At 45.6% G+C, this 14,425-nt stretch overlaps 2 protein-coding genes across 3 annotated transcripts in view; both read left to right on the forward strand.

Annotated features, from left to right (window-relative positions):
* Positions 1–2,760, forward strand: part of LOC133356797 (constitutive coactivator of PPAR-gamma-like protein 1 homolog) — a 42,183-nt gene extending 39,423 nt beyond the window's left edge. Inside the window, exon 18 of the mRNA XM_061574486.1 lies at positions 182–2,760. Coding sequence (XP_061430470.1) covers positions 182–496 — 315 coding nt within the window. The 3' untranslated portion in view covers positions 497–2,760. The remainder of the gene's footprint in view (positions 1–181) is intronic.
* Positions 2,761–6,668: 3,908 nt separating this feature from the next.
* Positions 6,669–14,425, forward strand: part of LOC133356798 (interleukin-1 receptor-associated kinase 3-like) — a 35,215-nt gene continuing 27,458 nt past the window's right edge. For both annotated transcript variants that reach the window (XM_061574488.1, XM_061574487.1), the window contains exon 1: positions 6,669–6,834. In XM_061574488.1, coding sequence (XP_061430472.1) covers positions 6,702–6,834 — 133 coding nt within the window. In that variant the 5' untranslated portion in view covers positions 6,669–6,701. The remainder of the gene's footprint in view (positions 6,835–14,425) is intronic.

The following is a 14,425-nucleotide window of genomic DNA, read 5'->3' on the forward strand; positions in this document are numbered from 1 at the left end:
AAATACAAATTTTCTCTGCAGATATATTTTTTCGTAATAAATTTACGTGGGTTACAACAAGTTACATTTTTTACGCGCCCATAATTGAAAGAAACGTTCACCGTATCGTGAGCTCATCGGAACCAGGTTAGCCCGTCCAATTACTAGACCTCTCCTTTCGTTCTCTGCACGTGTGAAACAGAACGGCAATGCCACCGTCGCCACCGCTGCAGCTGCAGCATCGGCATCATCATCCGATAAACAGGAGAGCCAGGCTGAGCCCCCGCCCAGGCCCGACCAATCAGGCGATGGCGCGGGCGGAGACTCGGCGGCGACAAAGCCAATCGGATGCGAGGACGGCGCAGCGATCGCGAGCGACGGCGACCAATCAGAAAGTGCCTTGACGAGTGACTCTGCTGCGTGCAATACAGGCGCGTTCCTTAATGCACATGGCACGCGCGCAGCTTTTACAGGCGACAGCACCTCAGCCACCATAGCACTTAGCAAAGAGGAGTGAGCTGGGAAAGTGGTGGTGGTGGGGGGGGGGGTCTGTGTAAGGAATAAAAAAAAAAGTTGTAAAAATTCTAGAAAAAACGAAAAATATTAAACAAAAAAAAGAAAGAAACCTTTTTTAAATATTTTTTTTTCGTTTTTTGTCGAGAAAGGTTTGAGAGGAGTTGAGTGACGATGGGGATTTTGGTTAGGGTCGACTTACCTTGAATGCAGGAAGACAACGAAAAGCACTTATTAATGCGAACGATTGGGTTGACATCGGCGAGTGAGGATGATACATTTTTGATACTTAAGTGAAAAAAACCACATACGCACTTGCACGCATGCACTCACCCACTTGATTATTTTGGCTTTTGTTGTTGTTGTTTGGACAACGTGCATTTTTCATACGAGGGAGTTTTAAGAGCAGCAGTGGTTTTTGGCTGCCTGGCCACTTTAAGTGATTATTATGGCAAAAACAACATTGCGACCCTTGCAGAAAGGGCCCTCCCTGTAGGAGGAGCACCATCGTAGCAGTGAGATCCAACATTTTGGCACTTAATCCTCTTGTTGGGATTTTGAAAGAATTACGCACCTTTTGCTTTGCCCTGCCCCAAAAAAACATGTTCACTTGAAAGCAAGCATACTGTACTCAGTATCGCTGTCTCGATTGTAATTTTTTTTGGCGGGGGGGTGGGAGGGGGATTAAATGTGATTGCTGAAAAGTTATATTTAAAAAGTATAATTAAGCCCAGCAGCATAACGTTGAATTGTACTTGACACTATAACGCGGGCATGTGGAGTCAACCGAGCTGTACGGCTAGCGATCATGCGGCAATACTGGATTTCAACAAAAACCATGTCGGCCGGCAAAAAAAAACCAGCCGCAGCAGATTTTTTTTGTTGTTGCCGGAGGTTACGATACGTTCACACGGGAAAAAAGAAATAATGAAGAGAAAAAAAACATGCGCAGGACCACGTCCGTGCAGGAGTTTTATACCTTGCAGGGCGACGTTACGTAGAGCAGGGACAAATGTGGTCCGCGATGCCTCGCGCGAGTTTGAAGGACCCACACGGCGCAGATAACGGCCAGGGATGCGTGGGCCAAGAAGAAGTGACGTTTTCCCGTGCACGTGTGGACACAGCAGAAATGATCCTTTATATAACGAGAAAACGTTCTGCGGCAGGGGTGGGGGGTGAGGGCGCTGGGTGGGGTTTTGTGCGGGGGTCGGGAGGGGGGCGGCATACATTTCCACACCGATCAGATTTTAAACTTTTTTCGGTTGGTAAAAAAAAAGACCCCCCAAGAAAAGCATCTTTGATTTGTGTTTTTAAAATAAACGAACCCCTGACCGTGCTCTACCATTTTAGCTCTCCGTAGTGATGGCAGTTTTGTGTGATTTACCGTAAACTGCCGCGACATCCGACGCTTAGGGTGGAAAACAAAGGTTACTTTTGTTTCGTTAAGACTTGTTCACGTGGTATATTGTTAAGCGTTATGTACCCTGTTGTATTCATGGCTATTCGTATCTGGTATTGTATGCTAACGTATTAGCTATTACAAAAAAAAGAACTTAATCGACAGTAAAAAAACACAAAAAAAGATTAAAACACACACAAAAGAAGCTTCAGTCTCATATAAAAAATTATCCCTGTATTACAGAATGCAAAGCAACAAAAACCCGCCCCTTTATAATCATCTTTACGATTGTTGACAAGAAAACCAACCCCTTTTCACGTTTCTTCAATAGTCACAACCCTTTTTATGATTGGTCGAATTAGTCTTTTAGGCCTTTACGTTAACGCTTTTTTCCTTAGTGTTTGTTAAACAGTGATGTGTTTCCGGATGAAAAAAAATAAGCATAATTAAAAAAAGCAGTGAAAAAAATATAAAAACATTAAAAAAAACCGCATTAAAAAATTACTCATTGCTCCGAAGAAATCTTTAAAGACGACCGTACGTACGTACCACCATGATGGTTTTTCACTCGTTTAATCCTCCTATCTTTTTTGAATCTCTCGTCATGCCAGTTATAGTTGATATTAAAAAAAAAACCGTCAAAACGTTTTAACTCCCCCCACCCTCTTCTCTTCTGTTGGTGAATAGTCCAGTAAGTTGGCAAATGGAATGGGGGGGAGGGGGGCGGAAAGATGGTCAGTGGCTACCCAAGGAAAATGTGTTGAGTGGGGATGATGTGCGGGGCTTTTTAGCCTTCCTTCATTTCTGTTCTTTGTGACTTGCGAATGACAACTTACAGTGCTTAATAAAAGTCTTTATTCTTTTGCTAACTTCCAGTCTCTTGTTTTTTTCTAGTTGTGTGGGTTTTTGTTCAAGTCGCAAACGTGGCTCCTGTGTTTATATTTTCACTAACCTCGTCTGGTGTACAGGCGGGTCGTGGGTTCCATCCTGACCCTGACGCCCAGTATAGAATGTGCATGTTCTCCCCGTGGTCGTGTGGATTGTGGAAACTTGCCTTTAGAGTATTTGGTTGCTATACATTTCCACGTGATAAGCCGCTTCGTTGAGCTATCATTTGTGGCCAGGTTGCTTCTGAAAATGAGCTGTTTCGCTCAGTGGGCCTTACCTGGTTAAATAAAAAAAATTAGTAATCCCAAATTCAGTAATTTGCAGGTCTTTCAGCACAGGGATGTTCCTTTAGCTCATTGCTGCAGGGGGTCGACCACTTCAAAACGGCCCTAACAAAGCTAATGTTTGTCCACCGCATTGTCTTATCTGCACTAATCGTGTACTCCAAGAGGTTAATATGTGCGAGCTGCCAACACTTGAGTTTATAATTTTAAGCGCATTCAATCACTCACTGCGGCGCGACCTCATTTGCACCTCCGATTAGCTACGTACGGTACGAAAGAAGTTAAACATAAGGAACGCCCTGAGGTGTGGAGAAGAGATGGCGTGATGTGTACAAGAGGATGTGGAGCTGAGTGGACTTGACGATGACTGGTACCAGCGGTGTCAAGATCGGCCTCTGGAGGAGGTTCGTGAAGGGCGCTGCTACTGGGCATCTCCTAGGTCGACAATGTGTAGTAAACATCGCCACTGGGGAGACGAAGGCTGCCGGGCTTGGTGCTGGCCACCCACCTTGTGTGCCGTGCCGGCCTTTATAGGTGCTCGCTAACAGCACCTGCCCCAACAGCCTGTTAAGGCGATATGGGGGGAGTCTTTGTTTATGCGTGGCCCGCCAAATGCATTACCCCTCATCAGTGCTGACCTTATTACAGACCAATTCAGACATTATTGGTCACCCCGTGCCCTTATAAAATCTCAACGTTCCTCCTACAAAGTCCCATCACAAGGGAGAAACACACAAAGACATCTCTTTGCCCCTATTGAAACGGCTGTACGCCGTATGGACCTGAAAACTCAATTTCCCTGGACAAGAATATGGGGATAAACAGTATGGGGTTGACAGGTATGCACTACCCAGTGTTTCTGTACCAGTGTTTCATTACCATACCTGCCAACCCCTTATCAGTGCCCTACTTTATTACAGACCAATTTGGACTTTGGTCACCCCGTGCCCTAAAAAATCTCAATGTTCATCCAACAAAGTACCATCAAAAGGGAGATCCCACAAACACATAGACACTCAACACATTTGTCCGTATTGAAAGGACTTTTTTTGCCATTTGGACCTGAAAATTTAATTTCCCTGTACAAGAATACGGTGTAAACCGCATGGTTGACACGGTATGCATTAGGTGACCGTGTGAGACAGATCAAATATTGGGGGGCCCCATCTGACCGATTGCCACACCCCCCCCCCCTCCATTGAGCTGATAATGTAGAACTCTACGCAGCGTCACTCAAAATCTGCCATGGACACCCAAGGTCTCGAACTGTTACAGCCTCACGTCACTATTATACATTATACACTACACCACTATACACTACACCACGAGACACGACACTATACTATACACCACTATACACTACACCACGAAACACTACACTATACTGTTACAGCCTCACGTCACTATACTATACACTATACACTACACCACTATACACTACACTATACACTACACCACGAGACACGTCACTATACACTATACACCACACCACTATACACTACACGATACTTCATGGAACCTCCTTTTCCAGTTCCAAAATATGAGAATAGGCTTTCCCCTTTTTCTGGCAACAAAACAGGTGTTAAGATGTTAAAACACCAAACTAACTTTTTACAAGGAATCATGTCTGCATTAACCACAAAACTTGTGGTCAGAATGCAAGCAAAAACATGCTCTGATAATAGATGCATTGTCTTTAAAACTGATTGGTCCACACCAGAGACATCTTTCTTTTGAGCCTCGTCTCAAATGGTGTTAGACCAGAGGACGCCAAAAGGCGTACAGCTCAAAGACAAGTTTTCTGTTTGCATTCTTACCACAAGTATTGTGGTTAATGCAGACATGATTCCTTAGAAAAAGGTTTCAGTTTGGTGTTTTAACATCTTAACACCTATTCTTGGTTCTTTCGGTAAAGTCACATAGAAGGGAAATAATAAAATAAGAAAAATATAAAACAATTAAAAATTCTCACGACGTTTTTATTTTATTGTTTCCCTTCTACGTGACTTTACCGAAAGAACCAAGAATATGAATCCCTGCAGTCATGAAAGCTTTAAATCAAAATCTTAACACCTGTTTTGTTGCCATAAATAAGGGGAAAACATTCTTACTCCACTAAACTGTTCCAGCCTCACGTCACTTTTCACTACTATACACAACAACTAGCTCAAAGACTCAGCACCAACCAGGCTTCAGGATATGTTCACGAGGACTGGACACAACTGAAGACGCCAATTATAACCGGCTGTGAAAAAAACATTGGCTACCCAAGAAGGAAAAACTGTGACTGGTTTGATGACAACGATCAGGAAATCACTGGCCTCATTGACAAGAAGCGGAAAGCATTCATCACCCGGCAACAGCACAGTCGAGACCAGGGGCGGGGAACCTTGTTTCTGCCAAGGGCCATTTGGATATTTATAACATAATTCGTGGGCCATACAAAATTATCAACTTAAAATTAGCCTGTGATATTTGGTCAAACATTTTAATACTGGTAGGAACCTCCTGGTTCCACCAGCCCACAGGGGATTATTGTGTCCGTCCGTCCGTCGTGCAGGGAGGGGCTGGGTGGGGAGGGGCTGGGTGGGGAGGGGAGGGGCTGGGTGGGGCTGGATGGGGAGGGGCTGGGTGGGGAGGGGCTGGGTGGGGGATGGGAGGGGTGGGGCTGGGTGGGAAGGGGCTGGTCACCCCGTGGTGCCCTTATAAAACTCAACGTTTAACCTACTCACGCCGGCTTGTGCCCGTCCTCACACTCGGGCATATTTGCGGAATACACCACGCCGCCGTTGACCCTGGCCATTGACCGAGCAACCCAACGTTCTTACCAGCCCCCTCCGCAGGAATGTATCTAACTCACCCCTAATGCGATGGCTGCAACTGCTTCTCTTTGGTGAGGCGTGTGATGTTAGCTGGTATTGATGATGTTGCTACTCGCAACTGCTTTTCCAGGTTTGCTCCTAGATTTATTGAATTTCGAGTCCTACCTGGCAGGGCCAGACCAAATGATTTCGCGGCCCGGACGTTCCCCACCCCTGGTCTAGACAGAAAAAAATAATCCTATGAGGAGGCCAAATCGTAAGCACAAACTAAAATCCTGGAACTGAAGAACTGGTTCAGAAACAAAGCAGATTGCAATAACCCACGTGAATTGTTTTAAAGCAACCAAAGTTGTATATGGTTTTAGTTTTAAATGAATATAGACAACACGTTCTACTTAATTAAATATACTTTTTAATAAATGTTTTCTCCTACAACATCAAAGTGCAGCGCCACATTAAATACGCACTACAATGACAATAGTTTAAAGCGATTTTAAGCATGTTTTTTTGGGGGGGGGGGGGGCAGAGCTTTGTGACGTCATATTTGAGGGGGGGGGTGTCTGACTTTTTGTGACGTCACGTGACGAAGGGGGGGAGGGGTAAAAAATTACATGACGTCATTTATGAACGGCCCCTGACATGAACCCCGCCCTCCCCCACACCCAACACGACCCCCAGGAAACATGGCGACTAGCTTTATATACCGGATGCTGACGTCACTTCCGCGCCGGTCACGTGACGCCGGTCCCCGCCCCCCTCGGGGGCTTCTCCGAGTTGAAGTTGCGAGTCCGCAGCGGAGGCGGCGGCGGGCGGGCTATGGATTCTCGTCCACGGCGGGGCTCTGCCCTCAGCCGCTCCACCTACATCTACGACGTGCGGCCGCTCGTACTGGACGAGTTCTGCAGGATCATGGACACGTGCGAGAGCCCCATGGGGTGGCGCGACCTGGGTGAGTTTCGTCTCCCAACGGGATCGGCGGATTTGCTGGTTTCGGGCCTAGGCTTTGCCGGGGCATCCTCGGGCTCGCCTGGAAACCCGCCGCCTTTCGCGTCTCGTTCCCCCGCGGATTTTGTCACGGGTGGGTGGCTGGTGGGAATCGGTCTCCCTGCTAAGTTTTATGAATCGTATGAGGCGTGTGGCTTACACTTGAGCAGTGTTAATGCGTTTCTTATTACAGGACGATACTTTTGTATCCCCCTGTGTTTTAAATTAAAAGTTTTGTGTGCGTTTGTGTTTGTTATGAGATTTGCGGGGAGCGGTGGTGTAGTGGTTAGCGCTACGCTGCACTACGAACCCGGCGACCCGAGTTCGATTCCCGCTCACGGCCAATACCGGTGACGATTGTCTTTACCGGTCTTGGGACCTCTCCTAGGTCGACTCGACCTCAAATGAGTATCTGGTGCGGTGTGTTAAACATCACCGCTGGGGAGACAAAGGCGGCCGGGCGTTGTGTTGGCTAACCCATCCCTCCATGGTGAGCAGTGCTCACAAGCAGTCTGTGAAGGCTACACGGGGGGGGATCTTCGTCTTTTGTGATGAGATGTGTACTTAGCAGTGTGACACCTGGGCCACGAGTTTGAAGTGCGTCTTCCAATTTCGGAGAATGCGGTTGCCAATAGCTTGATCCGTCTATAGACACCGCACGGAAATAATGTGGAGAAAGCAAGATGTGTTACAATTTATACAATTGTCAACCAATCAAACAAAGTTCGCTTCCAGTTCTGTATTCCCGTCAACAGAGTGAATGAGCGAGAGTGTTTTTACGAGTGCTAGCGGTTCATCCATTGTTGTTGTTCATTCGTGAAAATATTAACGAGTCTTCTTGTGCGCGTGTGCAGCCTTTCATACACTGATCGATAATAATTTACTGCACTGCTTAGTGAGGGGTCGGTGATTTCCGAGCGCATAGACAACAAGTGGATTTTCATGTCCTGTGGTGATCGCCAATCGGAGCACTAACCCGGATCAACAGTCTAGAGATGATCAGATTTTAAAAGGTTCCTTAGGAGGTCGTCATAGGCTGCGGTATATCTAGTTATAAACAATGCTCTTTCTCGTGTTGCCCCTCTACAAAAGTGGTTTCACGTTGTTATTTCAGGAGGTGGTTGTCGAACATTCATGCTGCCACTCAATGAACCAGGGGTTTAACGAGTAACGCTATGAATCAGTCAACCGGAAATTTAATTAATCACCGGATTGATAACTGATCTGATTGATAAGTTAGTCGCCAGAATTGTTACTGAAGCTGGCGACAAACCACTAATCCTATCACTCAGACGTCTAAGCAGTCACCATAACAGGAATTTAAGTTGAAAATCAAAACCATCACCCCTCCGGTAATGAATACTTGCCCATCTTCCGCCTAAGGGGCCGTCCATAAATGACGTCACGCACCTATGGGGGGGGGGGGGTGTCAGACATTTGTGACGATGTGTGACAAGGGGGGGTGGGGGTTGAGAAATGTGACGTCACATCAATATGCGCAACTTTAATAAATAAAGACAACACGTTCTACTTAATTAAATAGACTTTTTAATAAATGGTTTCTCCTACAACATCAGTGCAGCGTCACATTAAATACGCGCTACAATGACAATAGTTTATAGCGATTTTAAGCTTGTTTTATATTTTGGGGGGGGGGGGGGGGGGCAGAGCTTTGTGACGTCATTGGAGGGGGGTTTCTGATTTTTGTTACGCCGTGTGACGAAGTGGGGGGGGGGTCAAAAATCGTCAAATCGTGTGACGTCATTTATGGGGACGGCCCCTAATTCATATTAACACATTTATGGGTTGGATGGTTGTGCCCAGCATGGCTACCCGTAACTGCGCTTGCTTTCGGTTGCCTGTCTATCGCATATCAAATGGGTATCAGAAACCAGTTCCTCACTGATTGGGGGCCCCCCTTAGGTTCTTGGGTAATGGTGAGTTGAAAGGCAAAGGTACAACGTGATCTCCCTGCTCCATGAGCATCAAGGCGTTGATCGTCTATATTGTTAGCCGAGACGTACTGTTGGAACGTGTTTTAGTTTAGACTTCAAACTTAAACTTTTTAAATTTTTACTAAATAAGGCCCACTGAGCTATATAGTTTGGTTTTTCTTCCAGAAATAACCTGGCCACAAATAACATAGCCCAACGAATTTGCTCATCGTCACGTGGAAAATCATAGCAGCCAAAAACTCTACACGCATGTTGATTCTAAGTGTGGAGGGGGAAAACGCACGTGACCACGGGGAGAACACGCAAACCCCAAATATACAGGCGTTAGTGTCGGGTTCAAATCCACTACCTCTTGCATACCAGGCGAGGTAGCTAACATCTCGCCACCGAGGCTCCCACGCTTGGGATTCCCCATGCGATGGATATCCATTGTATGTGGCTGTGCAGCTGGGAGCTCGCGAATAGGGGCTTTATAGCAACACGTGCCTCAAAGTGCTTGCAACTAAAACGGGATGAAATAAATAATAGGACGGTTTCTCTTTCACATATCTGTCAAAATAAAAGTATTTTTATATATTGCATCAGCCACATAGCCTTCAGGTAATGCGACATTTTAGGGTTCAACACAAGCAAACTCTGGACGAGTTTAGACATCTCGTGTCTCGTCCGTAGTCAGGCTTGCTTGAACTGGCCAGCCGTCGGATGTTTATCGGCATACTGTCTTTTGACGTAAAATATGCTCCGTAGTACCCAAACACAAAATAAGAATTGATGTCATTTTGGAGAAACGCCAGTAACAAAATAAGCGGACAATATTCCTCCTTCACATGAAATGAAAGTATTGTTTTACACTTCCCATCAGCCACATGGCCTTCAGGGCATGCACGCATGCAGCAACATTGGTTCAACACAGGCAGAATCCAAATATTGAATTATACTGGAGGAATCCGATGAGCTATGAAGCTCTTAAATTTCGATTTAAAGCTTTCGTGACTGCAGGGATTCATCTTCTTGGTTCTTTCGGTAAAGTCACGTAGAATGGAAATAATAAAATAATAAAAATAAAACATAATAAAATAATTCTCACGACGTTTCGGCCACAATGCAAACAGCCGTCCTCAGGTGAAGAACAGGTCTGTCTTCTAGACAGACCTGTTATTTCCATTCTATGTGACTTTACCGAAAGAACCAAGAATATGAAGCTCTTTTTCACAGATGCCCAGTAGTGGCACGGGGTAAGAACGTTACAACAACAAACAGTACAACATTTGACAGTAGCGCAAATTACAATAAAGGTAAACAAATCAGCCACACTACACGCAAATACAAAACTAAACCATCTCCATCCTACCAGGCAAAGTCCACTGAGGTATTCACTTATTTTACAGAAGCGACCTGGCCACAAATGATAGGTCACCAAAGTGGCCCATCATTTGGATATTTATAGCACCAAAATAATCTAAAATAATAATCTCAATGCAAACTGGACCAGTTTCAAGATTCAGTGTCTCATCAACAGAATAATGCTTTCAGGTAACCAACACAGGCGTCTTTGTGCATGTGATGTGATTGCATCTCTCACCTGTGCGTGCATGTGGTGTAAAGTATTTAAAAGTTCTTAACGTGCGTTTTATGAGAGCGAGTCTCACTTTCCAAAGTAAGTTACATCATCGTTTTTTTTAATTCTGCACGAGTACAAAAGTAATTTGAGGCTATAACATTTACCTCTTTAACTTACTCGTGAGCAAACGCAGTTGTGTTTAGCTTATGCTGATCCATGGTTATAGTATTTGAGCGTTCTTAATGGCTGCTCTTTGCAGCATTTTTCACATTGCTTTTCTGCAATCTAACTACTCACGTTAAGTATTAACACGTTTTATATCTTAGTCTACAGTTATTCTAGATGTTTGCATACTGGCCGTGCAGGACCACAGACTCATGGGTTGCAATGTGCACTGCTCCGTCTCTCATCCAATTTGGTCATAAAGGCAATCCACAAATTATTAACCACGGTCTGCACCAGTCCTCCGCATTTACACGAAATAATCACGACGTGTTTTTTTGGTGAAGAATGTTGATAACAAAATAAATATGCCTTCTTCCCATATTTTTTTACACATTCCCATTGGCCGCACAATGTTGCGGTAGTTCGTCTTTCCAGCAGCATTGGTTCAATGCAAGCAAAGACGGGACCGGTTTTGACACTCGGTTTCTCTTCAGCAGTCGGGCTTGATTGTACCCATATTGGTGGAGTGCCCAATGTGAACTCTGCAATCACAGTCTGGGTTATCGCGGATGTCCCAATCTGCCCCCGCTGGCCATGCAGTTGCCTTGTCCATTTCGAGCACGGGCCAGTGGAGCCGATGCCTGGTGCCGCGGTGGCTAGGAGATGTTAACTACCTCGCCTGGTATACAGGAGGTCGTGGGTTCGATCCTAACCCTGATGCCTGCTGCTGTATATTTGGAGTTTGCATGTCTCTCACCATAATCATCATCACGATGGCTAGGAGATGTTAACTACCTCGTCTGGTGTACAGGAGGTCGTGGGTTTGAACATGACCCTGATGCTCGCTGTATATTTGGAGTTTGCATGTCTCACCATAATCATCATCACAGTGGCTAGGAGATGTTAACTCCATCGCCTGGTGTACAGGAGGTCGTGGGTTCGATCCTGACCCTGACGCCCGCTGTATATTTGGAGCTTGCATGTCTCTCACCATAATCATCATCACAGTGGCTAGGAGATGTTAACTACCTCGCCTGGTATACAGGAGGTCGTGCGTTTGATCCCGACCCTGACGCCCGCTGTATATTTAGAGTTTTGTTCTCTCTCCCTGTGGTCGCATCGATTTTTGTCCGGGTCCTCCGGTTTTCCCCTCCACATTTAAAAACATGCGTTTAGAGTGTTTGGCTGCTATATATTTTCACGTAATAAACCACTTTGTTGATCTATAATTTGTGGTTAGGTCGTTTCTGAATAAGAGCTATATAGCTCAGTGGGCCTTACCAAGTAAAATAGAAAATAGTTCATTTTATAGTCGAGTTTTAGTTTAGGCTGCGGGTCAACACTTGGTTGATGGGCAGTGTGGTCATTGGCTAGACATATGGGTCGTCAATGGTTAACAAGGCCCATTCTGCCAGCAGTGTAAGTGCTTGTGCACGCTTGTGCTAATACTTGGGGATTCCCAAGTAATTTGTTGCGAGCTGTTGGCGTTGATCTCACGTGCGTGGTTGTTGGGCATCCCGATGAAGTCCATTGGAAATGTAGTTTCCAAGAACGGTATGCAAATATCAGCGAAATCTGCACGACCAGATGGTGCAGCGGTTTGTGCGCTGTCGCACCGTGAGCCAGGGTTAATTGCTGCATTATGCACAACATCGGTCGCGCCTGCAAAGGCAGTTGATGAAGGGCTTTCAAAATACACCAACTTAAAACATGAACGTTATGTATGTCCTGTACGCATGTTGAACTTCTTTCGCACCGTGCGTAGCCAACCGCGCTCATCGGAGTTGCTGAGGATGGACAAACTCTTGCAGAAGTTGTCTGTGTTGAACTGGTGGTCGAAAGCTGCTCACTACTTGAGTATATTGGCCCAAGGCAGAGGAGAGTAGAAACAACGAAATTCGCAGTGGACACATCTGGGCTAATTTGCCCATGGATCGTGATGCTGATGGGGACGAACCCAATGTTGATGAAATTACGCACTTCCAGAAGGCTCCTTGGCTGACGGGATGTGTTAAAAGCAGTCTTATGTGGAGGCACAGATAAGTGAAGGAGGCGTATGTGTGTACTTGTTGATTTTGTTAGTTACATCCTGACGCTAATCATTACTCTGTTTATATATTAACACGCGGCTGGTCAACTTTCTCCTGAGTAGACTCACTCTCAAAATCAAGATAGTTGAGGCAATTGCGTGCTAAACATTAACAATGAACGAGAAAAGGCAATGTTTGTCTAAATTCAGGGACAAATATTTAATGATTTGTGTTTATTGTGTGTGGCGCTCTAACTGTTTAAATAAATAAATAAACATCGAAGTCATTCACATGCATTCCGACCCCTGATATCAGCAAAACTATGTTTTGTGAGTGTCTTGCCATTCGTGTGTCCTTTGATTTATTATTAATCTTAAGACAACTCACTCGTGTGTGTGTGTGTCATTTATTTTTTTGTAATTGAAATCACCTGCGCGTGCACATTGCGGTGTGCTAGCACCTTGTGATGAACCTGCAGCGGCCGCTATCAATGCTGCCTGGCTTTGCTGGTCGGTCGCACGTCCACGCGTGAGATGGCGAGATGATTGTGAAGTTCAGCTGCATCCTTTTGGAGGTGTTGTGTTTCGCATTCGAATCGAACTTTAACACATTTTCGCGGAGGGAGCTGGTAGGAACGTTGGGTTTGCTCGGTCAATGGCCAGGGTCAACGGCGGCGTGGTGTATTCCGCAAATATACCCGACTGTGAGGGCGGGCACAAGCCGGCGTGAGTAGGTTAAACGTTGAGTTTTATAAGGGCACCACGGGGTGACCAGCCCCTCCCCACCCAGCCCCTCCCAGCCCCTCCACCACCCTCCCCTCCCCGCCCAGCCCCTCCCTGAACGACGGACGGACACAATAATCCCCTGTGGGCTGGTGTAACCAGGAGGTTCCTACCAGTAAAACCTCCCTATACAGTCAACTATGGGGGTTTGGTGTTGGTTGGCATAGCACTCACCACCAATCTGAGAGTCTAGAAAGTACAAATTAGATAACCAGACAATGTCTTCCTCATATGTTTGTCTCTGCACATAATAAAATAAAATAAATACTCTTTACACAACCCATTGGCCCCAACGCTTTTCAGGAGTCAAAAATATCAATAGAATCGATTCAGTACAAGCAAAAGCTGGACTGGTGTTCACAGTGTCTCAGACTTTCCTCAATCAATTCTGGTGCAATCATTGATCAATGTTGTAAGGCTATCGAGAGGTCTTTCTTGTGTTATGTTATAGACCTCATCCAGGGTATTTGGCACTCATTAGGCAGCTTCACGTTGGCTACCAGGATAAATATCAGTGCTCGGAGTATCTTCTTGGTTCTTTCGGTAAAGTCACGTAGAAGGGAAATAATAAAATAATAAAAATAAAACATAATAAAATACAATGTTGGCTATCCTTGTGTTCAATACCGGGCAGGGGCAGTTTACAATGGACGCGTTCTCGTTTCAAATTTAATGTGAGAAACCCGTCTCGCTCAGTGGCACAGTGAGCGGCTCACAATCACAACGTTGCGTGAGTTCCAATCCTGGTTGGAGGTAGCCTCAGCCCATCTCTCCGAGTGTCGATAAAACGAGAACCCCCCCCCCCCTCCGTTAAACAACAGTGGATGTCCTTGGGATAACATTCCCCTGTCCATCCTTGCCAGAGGAACGTGGAATTTCCACCACTGGCTCAGGACTAAACAGGTTGTAAGCATCTCCTCAGCCCATTAAAGCAGGAAATCGGTTGAATATTTGGCTATGTTTTAATATTCGGTTTAAACTGCTTAATGAGCAGGAAGGGTGGTGTTTGTGAGCGGTTGGCACGTGTACTTCAGATATTTTATTTTACTGAAGCCAAGTGTGA

The sequence above is a fragment of the Lethenteron reissneri genome, chromosome 55 (assembly GCF_015708825.2).
Source record: "Lethenteron reissneri isolate LAM-NWPU_2019-01 chromosome 55, ASM1570882v1, whole genome shotgun sequence".
In the NCBI taxonomy this organism is placed as follows: Eukaryota; Metazoa; Chordata; class Hyperoartia; order Petromyzontiformes; family Petromyzontidae; genus Lethenteron; species Lethenteron reissneri.